General features: G+C 43.8%; 4 protein-coding genes across 12 annotated transcripts in view; 3 read left to right on the top strand and 1 right to left on the bottom strand.

Moving 5' to 3' along the window:
- Window positions 1–469: 469 nt before the first annotated feature.
- maco1a (macoilin 1a) lies at window positions 470–6,505 on the bottom strand. 2 transcript variants are annotated; one of them, XM_061816339.1, is made up of 11 exons: window positions 6,278–6,505; window positions 5,345–5,486; window positions 5,115–5,241; window positions 4,879–5,002; window positions 4,568–4,746; window positions 3,878–4,412; window positions 2,896–3,054; window positions 2,576–2,758; window positions 2,384–2,504; window positions 2,135–2,309; window positions 470–1,962 (listed from the first exon to the last, which is right to left on the bottom strand). In XM_061816339.1, the coding sequence occupies exons 1-11, from the start codon at window positions 6,355–6,357 to the stop codon at window positions 1,760–1,762; spliced, it is 2,028 nt and encodes a 675-aa protein (XP_061672323.1). In that variant the 5' UTR covers window positions 6,358–6,505; the 3' UTR covers window positions 470–1,759. The 2 variants fall into 2 exon arrangements, with proteins under 2 accessions (XP_061672323.1, XP_061672332.1); XM_061816348.1 differs by lacking the exon at window positions 6,278–6,505 and adding an exon at window positions 6,122–6,256.
- A 9-nt stretch (window positions 6,506–6,514) lies between these two features.
- Window positions 6,515–11,107, top strand: srfbp1 (serum response factor binding protein 1). The gene is made up of 3 exons (XM_061816361.1): window positions 6,515–6,663; window positions 8,561–9,043; window positions 9,137–11,107. Exons 2-3 carry the CDS (start codon window positions 8,561–8,563, stop codon window positions 10,328–10,330), a joined length of 1,677 nt encoding a protein of 558 aa, XP_061672345.1. The 5' UTR covers window positions 6,515–6,663; the 3' UTR covers window positions 10,331–11,107.
- A 130-nt stretch (window positions 11,108–11,237) lies between these two features.
- e2f3 (E2F transcription factor 3) lies at window positions 11,238–15,645 on the top strand. The gene is made up of 6 exons (XM_061816375.1): window positions 11,238–11,679; window positions 12,723–12,819; window positions 12,928–13,162; window positions 13,524–13,657; window positions 13,787–13,899; window positions 14,951–15,645. Exons 1-6 carry the CDS (start codon window positions 11,497–11,499, stop codon window positions 15,119–15,121), a joined length of 933 nt encoding a protein of 310 aa, XP_061672359.1. The 5' UTR covers window positions 11,238–11,496; the 3' UTR covers window positions 15,122–15,645.
- Window positions 15,646–16,483: 838 nt separating this feature from the next.
- Window positions 16,484–21,581, top strand: part of sox4a (SRY-box transcription factor 4a) — a 224,487-nt gene continuing 219,389 nt past the window's right edge. For 6 of the 8 annotated variants that reach the window (XR_009794504.1, XR_009794505.1, XM_061816283.1 and 3 more), the window contains exons 1-2: window positions 16,484–16,599; window positions 17,040–17,138. The gene's annotated coding sequence lies outside the window, so the exon portion shown is untranslated. Of the gene's footprint in view, window positions 16,600–16,939; window positions 17,139–21,581 lie in introns of all 8 variants that reach the window. The other 2 variants (XM_061816292.1, XM_061816264.1) reach the window with 1 other exon arrangement.

Here is a 21,581-nt window from a genome sequence, read left to right as displayed (position 1 = left end):
AATTAATTGGACACTAAATTGCCCCTAGGTGCTCTCTATGTGCCCTGTGGTTGGCTGGCAACTAGTTCAGGGTGCACCCCGCCTCCTGCCTGAAGACAGCCGGGACAGGCCCCAGCACTCCCGTAATCCTTTTGAGGATAAGCAGCTCAGAAAATAGATGGATGGGAGTTACCGCAGTTAACTTTTGTCTACCTTGTAACGTTTGTGGGGCATTTCACAGGTGGAGGATCATGCCTCCCGATAAATAAATACATAAAAAATAAAATAACTAAATAAATTTAAGATACTGACTACAAAGCAGCATTCAGGCAGTTAAAGAAAATATTTGCTATTTTTGATAATTATTTTGCATTAAGTTTTCTTTTTTGTGCACAGACTATTTGAAATTTAAAAGACAGCAAAAAAAAAAAATTTACCGACTTAGGCATAATACAAAATACATAAACACACAAATTATGTTGACCTCTCTTTGTCCCTTTTTTTTTCTTTTCTCACAATGTCAACTGCATTTTACAAAGTCAGACCGATCCACAAACGATTTCGTTTCAGGTAGGTCACATGAAAGCACAAACATGATCAAAAATGGTTCACATTCACAGAATTCCCGCCCGCTTGGAAAGTACAGCAAAGTCAACCGAACTCGCTGAGATATGCAAAAATACTGCCTCATAATTAAATCCACCCCCCCCCAAAGAAAAGAAAATCAAAGTGACAACTTGTTGCTTCATCACCTTCAACCATCTACATACGCTCTAGTGACACAAATAATAAAACAGCACCTTTTAAAAATAAAAAAAAATTCTAGTTACATCAATTGAAGAGTGGGTAACACACAGTAACACTTGGCACTTAAATAAACAAAGCAACATTCCTTTGTAAGTTAGTGTACATCGTTGTAAACAAATTGAACACAATCAGTTTTGGTTTGTTTGGTGCACCAAGACTGTGTCACTACCAAAATAATAATTTAAAAAAAGTAGTTTCCCTTTCCACAAAACTCCGTCTGTCGTATTTGTATGTAAATTGAAAAAAACGAGTTCTCCTTTGAGCTGGTGACGTTTCATTGTTATTTGCCTTTAGATATGAAAAAAAAAAAATTGCCACGCGCAGCCCGGCTGCAGCTCGGCTGCAGCTTTTCAAGAAATTGCACAATCGAAAGGCACTGTAAAATATGCAAAAATGATATAAAACCGGACATCGTCAAATTCAGTGATTATGCCATAACGGCTTGTAATTTAGTCTATGTGGAGAGAAAATGTTATTTGCAGCACAAAAAAAAAAGGTGATATGTTTTGGCAGTGCCTTGATTAATCTTGGAGGCATTTAGATTATCAATCAAGCAAGTAAATGGAATTTTGATTTTTTTTTTAAAGGAGTTAAAAGAAAACCATCACCTCATAATCACAAAGCATGAATAGTTTTACATTCATGTTTCTCTTAAATTGATGTTTTTAAGTGCCTTTAAGATAAAGATGAGAACTGTTGACTCAAGAGGGGGAAAAAAAATAAATCACAAAGCAACGACAATGGCTTTTTCTTCATTTGTCCAACAAATTATTCCTCTTTCCCCTCGTTTATTTCAACGCTGAACATCACAAACCCTCTCAAAAAAAGAAAACAATGCAGATATGTTTGGAGTTGCGTCCCTCTGTGCAAAATCTGTCAGATGCTTGTAAACTCATAATGACCCTTAACAGAGAGCTTTTCCTTTAAAAAAAAAAAAACAAACAAAACAAAAAAAAAAGACAATTCAGTCTAGTCATTTTTTGAGGGGCTGGTAGACCGAGGCGTTGGGGTCCAGGGACGACGGACTATTGTCCATGAACTTGGAGGAGTAGTGCGGCGTCACGGGGCTCAGGTTGCTGCTGTCCGGCGAGTACGAGAGGCTCGGCATCACCGCCATCACCTCGGCGATCTTCTGCTTGAGCTCTGCAATCTCTTGCTCCCTCTGGTGGATCTGACCTGAACGAGTGGGGAACAGACCGGACCGTGAGGGACCTCTTTACTCCCCCCAACAACAAAAAAAAATGAAAGTTTAAATTGTACACATCTTCATGCTGGTCTCTTGCCCAGAGCTCACCCGCGACCCTGACAAGGTCAAACGCACTCGAAAACGAACAGAGGCCGCCTCTACCTTGCGCGATCTCCAGCTGCCGCTTGGCGTCGCCCAGCGCGGAGAACAGATCCAGCTTGATCCTGGTCTCGGCACTCAGGCTGTTCTCCAGGTGCTGCGTCTTCTCCTGCATGGCTGCCAGCGCCGACATCAGCACCTCCGTGTCCTTCTCGTTCTCTTTGTACTTCCGCAATTCCTGCGCACGAGAGTCAGGATGGGCGCGCTGGTATGAAACCCCGACCACGATGTTCGGATAATCGGCAGCTCTACCTGGCATTTGCCTTCCAAATCTCTAATTTGCTCCTCTTTCACTTTCACGTCCACGCTGAGCTTCTTGCACTCCGTCTCCAGCTCTCTGATACGACCACGCAGCGAATCTGTTGACTCCACTCTGGATAACAAAATCAATCTTACGCTCCTGATATTTACTGCTTGCACGTATATTTCTGCTGTGATGAGTACCTGGTGGCCGCGGCCAAGGCCACGGCTCTGGCCGCCGTGGCCTCCTCCATCTTCTTCCTCTTCCTCTCGTCGGCCAGCTGTTTTTCGGCCAGGGCGCGGGCGTCCTGCTCGGCTTTTAACCTCTTCTCCAGCTGGGTGATGGTTTGCTTATCTTTCTGCTTGGCCTGCACGGAACTGTGAAGCCTGCGGTTGCGGATTGAAACATTAAATTTGACATTTGACAGTAATGGGGGGAAAAACAAATCCTTAATTTTGGGCATTTAGTGTTTGGCTACAGCGGCACTGGCTAAAACGGGTTTTCGATTGTCTGCTCTACCCACTTGTTCTGGAGAAGCTCGTTGTCCTGCTGGAGCTGACCCAGTTCGGAGCGAAGGCTGCGGTCTTGGCTGCTCAGGGAAGACAGCTGACTCCGCAAATCCGACTCCACCTGTCTGTTGGCCTGCAGGTCTGTCTTGAGGCGTTTTATGTCCTGCTCCATCCTTTTCACACCCGGGTGGGGGGGGGGGGGGAGCAAAAGACAGTGAGGGTACACTGACCTCAGCAGGTTATTTCTGTTCGCAACTACTACTGATTGGACCAGTAATCATTTGGACCTTTTCCAGGGTTAAAGGGGAACAGGTAGGTTCCCAAAGTTGAACCCCCCCCCCCCACACACACACACACACACACACACACTACCGGTTATACCCCACACAATGTGCGTGTTTAAATGTAAGACGTTGTTATAATCCTTAAACCGAGGTAGTTAGATTACCGTAATTTCCGGTTTATAAACCATGACTTTTTTCACACGCTTTCAACCCTGTGGCTTATGTAGTGATATGTGGTGCATTTTTCTAACAGCCACAACGGGCCACTTGAGCGGAATAGGCAAGAGACCGGTGGAATATATGTGCCGAGGAAGTGACTTTTACCAGTATGTTTTTTTATAATCGGCCCTGTTAGTGCTGTGCTAGCGTCAGTGCTATTCCGGCGTGTTGCTGCTGTTACTGCCATGTCTCAGTGATTTTTACCGGTATGTTTTTTTTTTTTTTTTCATTTTTAACAGCCTTGTTCATGCTACTGTGTTGTTGCTAAGTTAAGCTAAGCTAAGGTATTAAAACTTTGAAAACTCTTTCTGTGTACAGTCTTTCTTTGTAAATATCTTGTTTCAATGTGGGCACTTGCGGCTTTTACACTCGTGCGGCTTATGTATGTACCAAATGGTATTTCCTTTACAAATGTACTGGGTGAGGCTTATAATCAGGTGTGCGCTGTAGGGCGGAAATTAAGGTGATTAAGTTCCCGGACAATTCTTCTTACCGTACTAAAGCATCCATCTTTCCCAACTGGTTGTTGGGGATGCAGTTTTCCAGCGGATCCTTCGGACTTTTCCCGGCGCCCTTCTGCTTTTTGTCATTCTTGCTGGACGTCGACCCCGTGGGAACGCTGCCGTTGCTAAAACTGTGATTCCGCGGCGATGAGTTGCAGACTCCGCCTCCGGAGGCATTTTTGTAGTTCTTGCCGCTTCCCGCCGCCTCCTCTTTGGAAGCGGCAAGGACGACGGCGTCGCCGTGCGAGTTCTCTCCCACCACGTCGTTGCTCAGTTTCTTTGCCCTGATGCAGTTCTCAATATATTCCGTCTCCTGTATTTTGGAGTCCAGTGAGTGTATAATGTTGTTGTTATTGATTCCAACCGTGTTTTGTTTTTTGCTTTCACGCTCTTTTGCCACACTGTCCTTCCCTTTTTCCCGGTACTCCAGTTCTGGTAACGGAACTGGGGTGGTTTTCTTACTCGGGGGTCCCCCGTTTTGAGACCCGTTGGAGGGTTCCGTTTCGGAAATCCCTTTCACTGAAGCTGGAGAATAAACGGACATACAAGTAGTATTAGAAGACAAAAAAAGGATTTTTTTTTTTGTAAAGCTGGTGTTTCTCAGCATTATCACTCTAATTGTGCTGCTTTCTATTCAAAACTGTCACAAAAAGGTGCAATGCCGTTTGTGCACGTCTCACCCTCCTCTGCCTCCCTTTCTTGCCGCTGCAGCATCTGTTGCTCCGGGGGCAGAGCCTGTTGCAGCAGCTCCATGTAGAACTCGTTCTCCTTTTGCACGTCTTTCTGCTTCCTTAGCCGCATCTTGTAGCTCACGTAGCTCTTGAAGCCAAAGCCAAGAGTCACCACTGGGTAACCAATACTGACGGGAAGCAAAAAAAAAATGTTTATACAAGCTGCTTCGTATTCATCATTATTAATTGAAAGAAAATGTGGCAGAGGCAATGCCAAGAAATAAGTGTAAATAATTGCGAGCCCTTTTATGAGGACTTACCAGTGAGCAGCAAAAGGCCGACACAAGTCAACATGAAAGTTCTTCAGGTCTTTAAACCGGATGGCGGCTTCGATGTACACAAACAGGATCCACAGCGACACAGTGGGGAGACACACTCCTCTCTCTGCGTGGGACACACACACACACACACACACATATCGTCAATATTTTTCTTCCGCAAATTCCCTCCTTTAATGCTTTAAGGCCAGGACTTCATGGCAAACACCACAACTCACCTGTGTGCCACACATACTGGACCCACACGTAGGTGCTGGCAGCGAAGAACAGCCACTGGACGGGGATGAAGAGGAGGCAGATGATGTCTGACGTGAGTGCCACGAACACGAAGAAGAATGAGAACGCCTGAAATGCGAGAAATATGCAGCTGCAAATTTCACCATCTTTGGGAATGCACTGAATTGTTTTTTATTAATGAAAAAAAAAAACAACAAAAAAAACCTCTTACCAGTCCCTGATACCTGTAGGAATCGTAGACGCTGCGGAGGAAAAGCCAGAAGGGCCACAGGTACTCAAACCTGAACTCCAAGACAAAGTCGGCCAGCAGAACTAACACCCAGACAACCAGGAACTTCAGATACAGGAAAGTACTGCGGGGAAGAGGTAGACAAAAAGACACACTCTGGAGATAATTACGTGTGGGACAAAAGTGAGCCGGCTTGAAATTGTCGAGGCGGATTTTGATGACGTGGATTCGGGCTAATTTATAGTTATGTCGCAATCGGCATGATTTGAGATAGAATAGATACAGTCATGATAAAGTATGCTATCCATGCTAGTTATATTTGCACAAAGTGCTGAGTATATATATATCGTAGTATATTTTGATAATGGTGTAATGTGATGAGATGGAACCTTTTATCCTCAAAATGTTTCAAAATTGCTATAACCAGAGAAATAATAAAGATTGCACCGAACTCTAATTACTTCTACTTTATACTTTATTAACATGCATTTTTTTTCTGTGAATTTACTTTGTTTCTTCTTTGTTTAAAATAAAAGTGCTATGTTTTAAACAGTATTGTTATTCCTTATAAAGCAATACTCGCAACATTCGCCTTTTTGACATTTTGTCAAAATCCGTTTTGGACAGTAATGAAACATATATTGTGTTGGCCGATCCACTGACCGATTTCTGCCAAACATTTAAACGCTAAACCAGATTTGTACGAGCAAAACGTTAGCTAGCCAGCATCAAAAACAACACGTTGAAGCAGAACGTTACTTTAGCTTGTTCCCATCATCACTCGAAACGCACATTGTCGTTCAACGCGAATGGGACACAGCGAGCAATGTCGGCATCGAGAGGTGCCATTGTTACACAATAGCGTCCCCGCAACCTTTTTTTTTCCATTTTTTTTTTATCCCCCCCCTCTTGTACCTGCTATATATACCCTCGGTGATTCGGTTCCGTTTTAACGGCCGTCTGAGTTTGCTGCAGTCCGCATTGCGCCGCTTCATCCTCCCCCAGATGGTTTTCCCGATGTGTCGGTGCGGTAGCAGGAGCACGGCGCTGTCATCCGCTCACGCTGATATTCACAGGTCGCGAATTGGACGCCGTTGTTATTGTTATATCCACATGAAACAAAAGAAATAAATAATAACAGCGCGCGCGAGGCCCCTCCCCTTTTCACGACACGCCGCGTTCCCTTTCGCGACGTGCGACGTGATGACGACATCAGAGGCGTCGGCGACGTCAAACATGGCCGCCCGCGACGCGTTAACAGCTTTAACTTCACGTTGAGAGCTTGTTGTTTGTCGTTTACGGTAAGGCTTGTAATGGTTTCCACGTGCTTTTATCGCTCTGTACAAAATGTCGGCCTTTGCGAGTCTACTGCTTTTCAGACCCGGAGTTCAGCAACTTCGGTTCAGTCGGGCTAAACGTCAGCGTGCTCGCACCACGTTTGTGGGCTTCACGTAGCGGCTTACAACCTAAAGAAGAAACGTACTGGAACCGTAGTTGCAAAGAGTCACAGTTTTGTTTTAAGTGTTTTAACCGGAGTAAACATTTTAGGCATACAGTGTTTGCAATCTAAGTACTTACCTGTGTTTCTTTTACCATAAAGGTCAAGTGTCATGCCTATAAACATTCGAAAGTAGATATTTCCATGGAAAATGCATATAACATTATTCACTTCAACGTCCATACAAAAAAATAAAGATGAGCGGAGAGCGTGTCATCCATCATTTGACATCCAAGTGGTAGCCATATTGCCTGCATCCGCCGTTCATTACGTCTCACCACGACATTCGCCATTGAAAAGACACTGTGCCACCTACTATGGGACACGGAAGCTCTTTTCAAAGAGGTGAACGTCTCACAATCGAGTGAAGTGACTGGGGCAGTATTACCCTATCGTTTTGAGCCATATTTAGATAATATGTGGATCACTTCTAACTAACAACAGACTCCCAGACAGTATGTATGAGCCAGCCCGACTGAAGCCGTGCCCCTCGTCCCGGCGGCGACGGGTACATCGACACATTGAGCACCCCTGACGTACGTGCGCATATCTTTTGTTACATTCCAAGAGGATTTACACCCCCCCCCCCCTCACTATTGTGTTTTTAGTAGCTGTATACATACCTGTCATTTGGAACCCACAAACCTCTCATCCTTTGCACCCGTGCAATCCATTTTTCACGACGAGCTGGGTCTTTTTGAAAAGTATGAAGAATGAATCCATCCTCCCGAGTGTTCGAACAATATCCAGCAATACAGCGAGCCGGCATTTTGGCTAACGCGAAGGAACGACGGGCTACCTTCCAGCAGGTAAAACAAGAATAAACAGACGAGACCGCTTGAGCGAGCGTCTGCTACCAACGTCACTTCCTCCTCCTTTTGGAAAACAAATCCCTTGAGAGGATTTTCATGGCAGGAGTGACAAAAAGCCTTATACGTCAACATCATGTTGTGTGGTGAAAAAACGGATGGGTCCATACCGGTCCATAACATGCTAAAAATCATGCATTTCATGACAGTGGCACTTTAACATCAGAAAAAGACATACCACCACTCTCCCCAAAAGTACATTCATACCTGCATAATGATTACGCAACATTCTTCTGCCATCCATTGGAATAGAACTTAATTGACCTGCCTTACTCTATATGTTGGCCTCCTTTTTTTTTGTGCTTAGTACGTTATTCATATTTGCAAAAGTCTTCACATTTGCATACATCTGCTTTGACTATCAATGATCGAATATATAGCTTGATAGTGATCTTCTTTACCTTTCGGCTTGTCCTGTTAGGGGTCACCACAGCGTCTCATCTTAGATGAACGCATATTTGTTTGGCAGTTTTACGCCGGACACCCTCCCTGACCCAACCCCTGTGCATTTAGCCGGGGAGAGAATCTTACAGCACTCCCAGGCGGTCTCCCGTCTAAGTACTGACCACGGCCAAACCCGCTTTGATTCTGAGATTTGACGAGATTGGGCGTTCTCGGGCTACCATGGCCTGTAAGTCATAGCTCGATAGTAAAAAATACTTGATAGTGAAACCCCGCGTATGAATTTAACTGTCATCCGATCCTTAATTAAAAAAAAAAAAACAACATCAACAATCCTAACCCATGCAGAAAAACTTCCCAGGAGAGTTGAAGTCGCTATGGTTGCAATAAATGGAGCACAGTTATGATGTAATGTGTTTGTTTTAACAGATGACCACTTCTAACGACAGTGCCGCGGAAATGGCATGTGAAAAGGAGGCAGTGGGGAACGATTCACATACTGGAGACGTAGAGGAAGAAAACAAAGAACAAAAGCAGGAAGATGTAAGAGAAGCAGGAGGTGAAATAGAAGACGGGACGGAGAAAGAAGAGGCCAAACATGTTGAAGGAGAAGATTGTGGTGAGGAAGAGGAGAAGAAGGATGAGGCGGGACAGCCCAGAGAAGAAATGGAGAAAGAGCCTGACCACGTTGAAGCCCAAAAGCAGCCTGCGGTCCTGAACCTGAACAACGAGGTGGTGAATATGAGGAAAGAGGTGAAGAGGGTGAGGGCGCTGCTCAGCAGGAAGCTCATTCGTCAGATTGCGGGCCTGAAGAAGAAGAAGGGCAAAGAGGCGGACGTTGAGAAGAATCAAAGAAGGGCCGCCAGACTACTGGAGGAGATCCACGCGATGAAAGTGCTCAAACCGGACCTCGTATGTCGCACAGCCGAAGTCATACGTTGAGGGCTTGCAACCGCGCGAAATGTAACACGCCTTTTAACCAGACTTGTTTTGGTCCATCCGCAGGTCACCAAGACAGCCTTGCAGAAGAATCTCAACTTCAACGAGGTGTGCAAAAATCCAAATTCGACCATGTCCGACCGAGCCATCGCTCGCATCGCCTCCCACCCCCAGTTTAAGACAAAGATCGAGAACATCCAGGCCGCCGTGAAGGCCTTCAGAGACGAGAGGAGGAAGGGAGGGAAGCAAGGAGAGCGAAAGGGGAAAAATGAAGCTGGAAAGGTAGCTCAGAGCTCACCCGTTAAGCCAAAAAAGGTTCAAGAAATGGTAGAGGAAGAGAAGAATTCTGAAGTGGGGGAAAGGACTAACGATGATGAAAGTGACCCGAAAGATCAAGCCTCTTCTGAACCTGATGAGGACGAAATCAAACCTACTCAAGCTCCTCCTGCCGCCAAAAAGAAAGCAGCAGTGGAGACAAAGATTGTCAAAGCGGCGCCAGTCAAAAAGAGTGTGACTAAAGAACAGGTGAAGAAGAAGAAACCGCAAGTGAAGGCTCAGGAAAATAAACGGAAAGTAGTGTCCGAATCCATAAAAGAAGAAGAGGAAGAGAGCGATTTGGAGCTCTCTGACGAGGACGAGGAGGACAAACCGTACTTTGACGACAGTACTGAGGAGCGATTCCACAAGCAGTCTTCTCAGGAGGAGAGTGACAGCGATAATGACTTTTTTGTGGGCAAAGTGTGCAAATTTAAGAAAAAGAAGAGTAAAAACACCCAAAGCGGGGGGGACACGAGTAAAGACGACGCTGCGGGGAAATTCAAGACGGACGACAAGCTTCAGCGTGAACTCGACGAGCTCGAGTCACGGTTAAAGGCAAAAGGACCCAAACTTCAGACCGTCTTCTGCTCTTTGTCTCAAACAAAACCGAGTCGGGGCGGAAGAGGGAAGCCGGTGGGGAGGGGCCACGTTGATTTCGATAAACACATCAAGTTCCAAAAGGAACAGAAAGGACCAACTGGGCTCAATAAGTCCAACGGGCCTCATGGCAGACGCTCGGAAACCGAGAGAGGAAACTTGAGAGGGCGTGGCCGAGGCGACGCGAGGAGGCAGCAGGATCGTCCGCGTCCAGGCGGGTTCTCCAATCCGGAACCACAGCAGGCCCTGCATCCATCATGGGAGGCCAGCAAGAAGAGAAAAGAGCAGCAAGGGCAGATTCTGGCTTTCCAAGGGAAGAAGATCAAGTTTGATGATGACGACTGACTAAGCTGTATGCTTCTTCTTTTATGACCAAGTGTTTTTTTTTTTTTTTTATGAATTGATTCTGGATCATTTGTGAATTTTAATTCCTAGAAAAGGACAAGTTCTGAGTTTTAGAATTTTGTAATGCAGTTGGAGCTTTTTGCAAAACGCTACCATATAGAACGTGGCACATTTTCAGCATGGGGATGCCTCAGGTATATGTACCAAGCATTCCACTGGAGTTCTAGGCAGGACACGCCCCATTGGCATATGATTGGCTCCTGCAGCAAGGGGATCTTCCTACCTGGCCTGTATGCAGTAGGGGGTGTCTGACCGGGATGTAAGCAGCCAATCATATTCCATTGGGAGGGGCTCGTCCTGCAGCCATTAATGATAGTGGGGTTTGTAACAACACCATAGTAACACAAACAATGGAGGAGAGCCATTGCATTTTCAAGTTAGAACGAGATTATTTTTTAAATTTCTGTCAGATAAATATGAAAAATGTTTGTTGTGAACTTTGTGCGCCCCGTAAAGTATTATCAAGCTTCAAAAAGAATACGTTCAATTTGAGGAAGCGTTTGGGGTCGCGGCAAGGTCCATTGAAATTGATTTGAAATGTATATAATTCCAAGAAGACATTTTTAAAATTAAATAAAAAAAAACAAGTATAGCCTCTTTAAGTTAAGTAAATTCACAGACGCGAGTGAAGTCATAGAAAATAAAACGTGCTTTAAAATGTTTGTATATGCAATGTAAGTTCATTAAAAATATATTGTCTGCAGGAAAGGTTTTTGTTCATTTGTGCCAAGTTATCCAAAAAATTGTGATAAGGACTTGTTAAAAAAAATAATCCATTGAAGATTGAATAACAAAAGTCACGTGTCTCCAGTTCTCGCCGTTGAATGGCGCACTGATTTTACGTCACATCCGCTGGTTCACGTCGGTTAGCACAGGGTGTAGCAAACAAAGATGGGTCAGAATTGAGCGAAAGAAGTGGATTTTATCGACTGGGATTACGATTTATGCAAGAAGTAACGCGTATGTAAACGTAAATTTCGGTGCGTCTGTTGATAATCGTATTAGCATCGTGAAGGTAGATTCCACTTCTGTGCTGCTGACACGTGAACCGCGAATAGAAAAGCCAAATCCGGACATGCTGAGCGACGACGCTTGTTTTTGAAGCAATGGTTAAAACGGAGGCATCAGAAGAGATAACTCAAAGTCCGGAATATGGGACGACCGATGTCCCATCCTTCTCCGGCAGAAAAGAGAAGCCTTTGGAGTCTTTGGACGATTCCAAGATGGCTCCACTGATCGGCTCGGTCTTAATAACCCCTCCGGAGCAAAGTTCTGATGAGCCATCTGAGGTAAAATAATCGGAATAATAGTTTGTGTTCGAAATCACTTCATATCCACAATGCATAGCTTCAGTTTCCCTCCGTGTTATGTTTTTCGAATAAGCCACGCCTCTCCTTTATTGTAGTGTAGCAATAATGGTTAGAACCACAACCACTGGCATGATACGCCATAATTGTAATCATTAAAGGATAGAATCAGTGAATAAACTCACAAATTGATGGAACAATCGAATAATCAATCGGTTATAAAAATATTCGTCAATCATGGTCGTAGATGAGTGCTGGATCTAATCCCTATAAATCAGGGGTGCCCAGAGTTTTTTTTTTTTTTTTTTTTTAACCCCAAGATCTACTTTTCAAGCAGCCAGCCTCTCGCGAGTTGCCGACAACGGGGGAATGATGATGATGATGCTCCCAAACCATTTTAAGGTTGCTGTTATGTAGCGTCCTATATTTAAAATACAGAATTAGCTTTATGTGCACTGTTTTGTCTGTGCTTTCATCCTGGATCAGGCTGTGGCAAGGTGGATTTTTTTAAAATGACACATAATCTCATCCTGCACTTTCTACTTTGGCTTCAGACCAGAACCTTCCCACTCGGAAAAGAGAAAATCTCCTCCAGTTTAACCACTTTTTCTTCGATTATTCCCATACTCCGACAGTCATTGCATCTTAAAACAAAAGCATTTCATTTTGAACTTTCTCCATTAATATCGAAAGTAAACATAAGCAGCATGTCTAGCTCGTCTTTGCTCTACGTTGCCCAGACTGTGTTGCTAACTAAAGCAGCGGTGGTGGTGCACCTTCCTGGCGTGTTCAGTCTCAATTAAGATGGTTCATCACGCTATTCTCTTACTGTAAACAGCAACGATAGCCTTCATGAGTGTGCGTTGAAAAGTTGACCTCCCAATTTTATCTTGCCCAGGCAAGTTTCGAGCTTGCAGTTTGTTCAAAGAAGTTTGGAGTAGATCTTGGTTGTCAAAGTGGCAGAGATGGTCTGTTGGAATAAGTTTTTTACATGATGAAGTTAGTGTGCAACTCTTTCTTAACAGAGAGATGACCCGGAAGACGTTGGTGACACAAGTTGTCAGGATGATGGCAAGGCGTCCGCTGTCAACGAATCCGGCTCATTACCTCCAGGAGATAAAAGTAACATTTTTTGTAACGCTTCTTTGCAGCTATCTCATACTGTAATGAATGTGCGTATCAATAACAGTTTCACTAATAACTGGTCATTCTTTTCTATTTCCTTCCCAGTTCCTCCCGCCAGCATTTGCCTTCGCAAGTCCAGGAGGCCGCGGAACGACACGTCGCTCGTTTTGTTGACCAGGAGGTTCCTGCAGCTGCTCCGGCAGTCCAAAGACGGCAGTCTGGAGCTGAACTACGTCAGCCAGGAGCTCGGGTACACCAAGAGACGTCTCTATGACGTCACAAACGTGCTGGAGGGGATCAAGTTAATCAGAAAGAAATATAAGAATCACATCCAGTGGTTGTAAGTACAAGTGGGAGCGGGATGGATATAAAAAGTCTACACACCCCTGCTCCAATGCCAGGTTTTTGTTCTGTCTTTTCAAAACTTTTTTTTTCATTGTTAATGTGATCCATAACCTTTACAACTTAATTGATAAATCTTTTCATGGGGGGAAGGACAATGAAAGTTATTTTTTTCCACCTAAAACGGCATTTCAACAGGGATGTGTATGCTTTTATTATAATTTTATTATAATAATTTGTGATGCCATGCGATTCCTGAAGACATCAAAATGTGTTTACAGTTTCCTTGTGTTTGAAGTCATGCATGTTCTGAATGATGATTTTTTTTTTTGGGCGGGGGGGGGGCAATGTGTGCACAGGGGTGGTTGCTTCACCGATACCAGGATTCAAATATTAGATAATCTCGCTAAAGAAGAGGAGAAGCTGGACGAGCTGATCAAAGCATACATGGAGGAGGTTCAGCAGATTTGTGTGGATGAGCACACCAGCAGATATCCTTTTTTATTGCTTTAGATCGACTCAGGATACTTACAGCACGCTTATTTGGGTCAGACTGCATCTGCGGGATTTTACGATTAAAATTGCCCGGTTGATTTGCATTCCTTGATGACGTGCTTCACATTTGCCTACGTGACCTATGAGGACATTCAAAGCATTCCCCGAATGAAAGAGCAAACTGTGCTCGTGGTCAAAGGCCCCGAAGACACGACGCTGAACGTTCCACACCCGAAAGAGGTAAGTTTCGAAGAGAAAATGACACCCGACGTCACCCAAAGTAAACGCAAGTCACTAACACAGTAGTAATAAAACCATAATGACCATGACCGCCATGTACTGTAATTTCTTGAAAATAATGGGCACATTTTTCCAAAAATATTTTGAAAAAGTTAATAGAGCAAATTATATTTAGGTACGGATGAAAAATAAAAAATAAAATCACATTGTATAGTTGTATACAGGTACATAGAGTGGTAAAAAAAAAACAAAAGGTAGCGTAATTTCCACACTATAAGGCACACCTTCAATGAATGGCCTATTTCAAAAGTTTTTCATATATAATGCGCACCGCATTATAAGGCGCATAGAATAGACGCTACAGTAGAGGTTGGGGTTACGTTATGCTTCCCATTAGATGGAGCTGCACGAAAGGCTTAATATTCATCCATATATCAGGCGCACCATCGGGTTTTGAGAAAATTAAAGGCCTTTCGATGCGCTGTATAGTGCGGAAAATATGGTATAGATATACGTTTTGATATGATATTCGATGTGTTATGTTATACATTTACTTTATATTTATTATGGTAATGTGCGCCCCCAACCTGAATTCTACGACCTCCTCGGGGAGCTTGGATTTTTACTATCGTTAGCGTAGCATGTTAGTTGCTACTGCGCCAAAGATCAGAAACGACTGCCCGGGAGTTTTTCACTTAAACTAAGACAAAAACAAGCGTGTCCGGTGGCCTGTCCCGAGATTGTATTACGGCTACATCAGGACGTGCACAATGATTATTGATAATGACTTTTGTACATGATTGTTTTTTGAAAAACAATACAAGTACAAACCTAATAAAATATGAATACAGATAACTCTCAATATTTTGAGCATATGAGTGGCAGCAAATTGGTGGTGCGCGTTGTACATTGGTAGAAGGGGTGTGTTTTTTTTTTTTTTTTTTTTTTTTTTAAGGTCAAGTTTGGGGGTGCGCATTATACATCAGGATGCATTATACTTGAGAAATTAGGGTATTTTTTGAAGCGATCGTCCGCTAACGTCTGTCTGCAGAGCCTCCAAGTCCATCTCAAGAGCACTCGAGGACCAATTGACGTGCTGATCTGCTCCGATGAGCCTCTTCCGATGGAGGTCACCGATGGCGAAGTGGCCGGCGCTGCTGCGCCTGACTCATTACACCCCTCCCTGGTTCAGATGCCCCTGAAAAGTGAACCCTGTTTTTAAGAATGTCGCTGAGACTTGTTTTCCTAAACATTGAGAACACGCCGGTTACATCGCTGAGCTTTATTCCATCTGCTGACGGACGTGTTTTCTGATGACCGTCTTTGTGCAAATTGTTACACCGAAAAAAGCAGCCATTTCATTCACTCGACGACTCTGAATGTACCCAAAAATGTAGTCGCTCGTTTTACTGGTGTTTGTAAGGCGATCATCACGTCTTTTCGACTTGTTAAGTAGCGATTAATGCACTACACCCATCGGCCTCAAAGCTGGTCACCGTGTGAAGACATTTTTGTACTTCTATGAGTGCGGCGTTTTAACTTCCATGTGCTTTTAATGTCAACGCGGAGCAATAAAAGTGGTCCAGCGCCTTTAATTATGATCATAAAACCATACACCACAATTCGTCCCTCTCAACAGAAGTCATAAGTATGCTCTGAATGCCTTATGATTTTGTTTGAATGTGGAAAGATTTCAAATGGTTTTTAATCAATGGAGAAAAGTTAATAAATCATGTTTGGTTTTTATTCAGCTGTTCATTTTATTATGGCTGCTGTTAAGGAAATGGCAGCTATGGCTGTAGAACTGGTTCGCATATTAAAGTGAGTTACCTGTAAAAATGTCATAACTTCAGCCCTTACATTAATTATAGATATTTTTTTTGTAGAATGGGAAAAGTAAAATACATTTTACCTTTTGTTTTACTTAATCCATCTCATTGAATTGGTTGGTTAGTTCATTGTCAGTGATATACATTTTACATCTATTTTAGATTTTGTATCGAAAAGATTATTTAGAAATTAGTCATTTTATTTATATGTATATAAATATATTAAGTAGCTTAAAATACAATTTACAATAAATAGTCTATTAGTAAAAATTATACATTTATTCATGAATGTATTTGAATATATATACAAATTATATGTTCACTGATTTATTATTTACATTATATATTTTACACCCAGATTTGTCATTACCACATTGTGGTTATGCTTTCCATTAGGCCGTTGTGAGTGGACCGATATAAATGTATTATTGCTTCATCATCATCATTACATATACTGTACAGTGGAACCTCAGTTTTTATATTCCCTGGTTTTCATATGATTTTTTTCCCCCCAAATTTGTGTACACCCGCTTGATTTCCATACAGTTGAAAAATCCAAACGCAGAACCCATCACCCTGCCCGCGTCACTCCCAACAATCTTATTTTAAAATGCTTGAAATTTGTCAGTGTAACAAGAAGTGATGGCAACTTCCAGAAAACCAAGACGTAGATGCGCTAAACTTTGCCCACACGGGCCACTTGAAATTATATGGCGGGCCGCGTCTTGGCCCCCGGTCCTTGCGTTTAATACCTGCGGTTTAGCTGTTATTTCTGCAGCTCCGGAAGTCACCTGAACCAGAAAAAAAAATGCTCTGAGGTGTTTCTCCAAGGCGAAGTTGCTCGCCATTGCCAAGCTCGATGCTGTCAGAGGTAGGTGGCCACTGAGTTTCCAAGCTGCACGAAACAGAGACGCTGACATTCTAAGAGCCACAAAAAAATAAAAAAAGTCACGAAAGTCAACTTTTTGGGAAATGTACTGCAAACTAAAACTGGGGGTAGACGTCGTCAAACCCAATCCGAGTATTGTTTCTCTTCCGACTGGACTGTGTTACGGCCGATTTGAGCGCTCAGGAACATCTTTCAGACATCCGAAAATCGGGCCTTTGCTGCCAAAAAGAAATTGCTCAAACGTGCCCCGCTCATATCATCATTTAACTTTTAGCATTAAATGATTAATGCTGTGGCCTGCACGTGTCTAATTGACCACTAGGCGGCGGTATAATCCCGCATCTTGGGTGATACAACGTCTCCTCAAGGCTGTGGTGTTTTGAAACCCAATTGTGACTCCATACTCGCCCTCCCACCTGCAGCTCTTGGGTCAAGCTGCAGAAGTTTTGCCGTGCCCCGTCGTGCTGATGGATCAACCATTAATTTTGCTGCCACGATGACCTGAAAGTCAATTTCTGAAGGTGAGAAATCCCTTTGCAATTCATTTCCTCCCAAAATGCGAAGCACACAAAATGCTTGCAAATGTTGAGTTGAGCCAGAACTCAGGAAGGAACTTGAATTTCATTCAGAAATATTGGACATACATGTAATACATCGTTGTCACCCATAGTTTGACATATAATGGATGTAATTCAAAACACAAAAATCTTGAAAGCGTTTGAGTGACAATGCCACTGGGAAAACAAATCCTCAACAAACAGCTCATGTTAATTTAGAATATATCATTTGAGACTAAACCATCTTTCCAAAATTGCCTAAAACCTTTTTTAACTTCACTTCATTTCAATTCAGAATCCAAACATAACTCTTCCTGCTTCTCTTTGTCTGAACTAAAACGTCAACATAGTAAAAAAAAAAAAAAAAAAAAAAAAAAAAAAAAAAAAAAAAAGCAACCTCAACCTGATGATGTAATCCGTTGGGAGACTTGTGTACCCATAGTCGCCCATAGATGGCAGTATTGCTCCTCCAGGCCCCCCATAAACCCAATCAACCCAGTTCCCTACAAACACCGAGTTCACAGAGTCACTGGATCGCCGCAGTGATTGATTTATGTGTTCTGTGTTTCATTTTTTTGGGGGGGGGGTCTCGCTTTGTGTGCTGTAAACATTTTACACATGAGAACACAAGAGGGGAGGAAAACTGGAAAAGGAAAAAAAACCCGACATCCAATATCGAACGTGGTCGTATTGAATTAGGCCTGACGTCAGCCCCGTCCCCTGGCCTCGAGAGAACACAGTTAAAGATCATTCATTAAAGCTGTCAATCACCGCATCGATTTGTCGATGAAGTTTCATTGTCGGAGTGCATCTCGTTGTCGCTAACAAACACACGGCAGAAGGGGGGGGGAGGGGGGTGGAAAATTATACAGACGGTCGAGCTTGAAGGGGCGACGGGACTAAGTCAGAATTTAAGACCGCTCCTCAGCAGGTTCTTTCGAATGCAGGTCACGCGTGTTGTTCCCGGTTTCCGAAACGTATCTTCGACCGGGGGCCGATGCTGACTTCTCCCTGTAGCCGGCCTATTGTTTCGACGTCTGCAATGAAACAACGCAAAAAAAAAAAATGAGAGTGTGTTAAAGCCGGAGCCTGAAAGTAAGAGAGCGAGGGAGAGAGGGTGGGAGAAAAACCTACTACTCGCTTTGCATTGGCTTGGAACCGCGTGGCGTATTTTTACGCCGCACGCCGCTGACCAATCAGCCGCCTCCCAAATATTTTGGGTTTATGAATGAAGTGAAAAGTGAGAGAGCAGGACGGGAGTCGTTTGATTCATCAAGCCTGAGTAGACCAAAGAAATATGTGCACACTGAAGATCCTCTGGAGGGCCTGTTGATGATGGCATTTTTCTTAAAAACAAACCCGTAGCTTCTCTTTTCACATTTCAGCGGTCACGCAAAGCCGTTGAGTGTACACACATCAAGTCGCTTGTGTAAAATGAACTCTGCTGGGATTTTTCAGTTAATGACATTCAGTCACGTTGAACTTGGGTGCGGTGCGGTTTACTTCAGCTCACCTGTGAACACTGCTTGGATCAAAGACGCGGACTAGATCGAACAGTTAGCCCAACAGATAATTTGGATAGTTGGAATGTCGTCAAAAAAATACTTGGGGCTTGAACTGACGAGTCCATTAGTCGACAACCGTGATTCCCGGCCTACAGAGCGCACCTGGTTATAAGCCTCAGTACACAGAAAGAGTTTAACGCTAGCGCGGGGCTAGCGTTAAACTCTTTCTGTCCCTGCTAAAAATTTTCAATCGAAATTGTATAGAAATCTATCAAATTCTATAGAATTTGTACAGAACAACCTTTTCTATAAAACTGTGGCTATGATTTTCCTATAGAATTTCTACAGAACAAAAGAATTTCTATAGAAATTCTATACTTTGGTTGTCATTTTCTATAGAATTTCCTCAGAACAATCGAAATTCTATAGGACTTTGGTCCTAAGGTTCTATAGTTCTTTATAATTTTTTTAGAAATGTTCTCTTGAAAATTTTTAGCAGGGGTGTACTGAGGCTTATAACCAGGTGCGTTAATGCTAGGGCTGCGCTAACGCTAGCGCCACATAAACCGCAGGGTTGAAAGCGTGTGGAAAACAGTCGCGGCTTGTAGGCCGGAAATTCGAGTTTACCACTGCGTAATGTTGATTATAGCTTCAAGTCGACTCATCGCCTATCGCGTGTTTTGTCACGTACACCACGTTAGCCGTCAACAAACGTCCTCCCCGTAGCAGTAAAAAGACAAAGCAATTGATTGTAGCATCTGCTTGGATAAAATGAAGACACGTGGTGGTAGATCTAAAACCTCTTTAAGAAAAAAAAAAAAAATGAATAGTTGATGTTGCCAAAATGTCATTTTACACACCCACGCCAAGTTCTTCCTTTAATCATAAACTCAGACATTTTCATCATCTCACAGACATCCAGATCTTAAAAACGTTGGTGACAATCGACTTCACACAACTGCAGGTTTGCAAAAATCCATTCCTGCTAAACGATCACTTGTCTTGTAATTCTGAAAAAAAAAAAAAAAAATACTCCTGGTAGTTATGAAGTTAGAACTCGTGTGCGTGCAGCAGTGGGGAGGATGTGGGGTCAAAGGTCAGACCGGGGTGGGGTGGGGGGGGGGCGGACAAGCGGGCCTCAAACCATGTGCCTTAAGTGTTCTCCAACAGCGATCGAAACTTCTTGACCCAAAAACAGAAGGTCCCGCAAGCTCACCCACTTCGTGCCGGAATTGGCTTCCTGCATAGAGCTGGGAAAGTAGACAAGGTTTTGCACTTTCGTCACACGCGCCCTTTCTGCTCGTCTTACCAGAGTAGTCCGCCTGGAAGGAGATTGTTTTCCATTCTTTTCCATATGATTAATGCGATGTTTTACATGGAAGGTCCGAAACCACCGGAATTGCTGAAAAGAGCTTGTATGGTGATGTAGTAAGCGACTAGCAAAATGCTACTAAAAGGAAAACTACATTTACCTCCTTTGTGCTTATCACGTAACTCTCACTTTGACCACAGGAAATATATTTTTGATCATTTCGAGTGGGTGTTTCTCCAGTTTTAAAGAAACCCATAAAAACCACAGCGGAGAAGTTATCTGAGGTAGCGTCCAGATGACTCATTCTATTCGCTCTATCTTAAGAGCGAGACGGAGGGAATCCGGAGAATGAAGGCCGTTGACGTTCACAGGGGGATTTACCACTACATAAACCGCAGTCAGAGAGTACTAATGTGTATCAGCATGTAGGATAGTGGGAAAAAAAATACAAATATGGTGTTGGCTTAAAATTCGAGCCCTTGAGGGTTGGAGAAGACTTGACCGTATGACTTTCTTGCAATCCCAAAGGAGATGAAACAAGAGTGTAGCAATGTACTGTACACGGAATTCAGGATGAGTCGTATCAGGAATGTCATGTGCTCAGCAAAAGCTGCGGTTCATTTACCTTCCACCCCAGAGGAGATCAATGAAGTGCGCAAATCTATACTGTGGGTGTTCGGAGTGATCGCGAAATGATTTGGTCTTTCGAGATTTGTCTGTACAAAGTTTCGAGCGTCCTCGCTAGGACGATTTGGCCTGACGTCCGCCCTGCGGCAACTTTCCACATTTCCATATTTGTCTGGGCCCGAAAGGACTTTTGCTCTCCGGAGGAGCGAATGTGAGAAGCCAGATGATGTCGAGTTGGCCGGACCACGCACAGCTGGGCCCTTGCTTTTGGTAAATGCGGAGAGGCTGGAATGTGAAGTCTGCTTCCTCCTTGTTCCTCCTTTTGCGGCGAGCGTTTTCCCCTCTTCCAGGCTGCCGCGTTAGCGGCGGTGACAACGGAGCGGCGAAGCCCGTTGTGAACCTTTAGCCGCCGCTCCGCCCCTCTCATCTTGGAGTGCGTATTGACTTTATTCTCTTCCACTCGGATGCAGCAAATATTTGCATAGACGGAGCCGGGCGTCAACCTGCACCCGTAGGGCTCCCGACCCTTTAGCCAATGGAAGAAAGCGCTGTCAGTCGTCATTTGCATGTCATTTGCATCCAATCCCCATGCGACTGTTTGCATTGTCGGGAGGGCAAATTAACCAGTGTTCCGTTTTAGCCAGATTTGCATCTCATTTGCATTCAAGTAACTTAATGAGGGTTACTTAGACGGCTGACCCTCGCGGAAACTCCTTACTTTGCGCGCGCGGGCCGCAGACAGCGAAGTGGACTAATTTCATTAAGGGAAACAGCCGTTTGACAGAGAGACTGCCTTTGGATGTAATCGTTAAAAGGGGACGATGGCTTGCAAGCTGTTTGTAATCAAGCTCTTTTTGCATGCAAATGGACATTGTGCCATATTTATTGTAAGGATGAAAGATTAGGCATGGAGAGTGTAGCGGGCAGCATCAATCTCCATCAGCATCTTCAGGCAGGCACATT

Source organism: Syngnathoides biaculeatus, chromosome 1 (assembly GCF_019802595.1).
Source record: "Syngnathoides biaculeatus isolate LvHL_M chromosome 1, ASM1980259v1, whole genome shotgun sequence".
NCBI lineage: Eukaryota > Metazoa > Chordata > Actinopteri > Syngnathiformes > Syngnathidae > Syngnathoides > Syngnathoides biaculeatus.
This window is presented reverse-complemented; position numbering and strand designations above follow the sequence as displayed.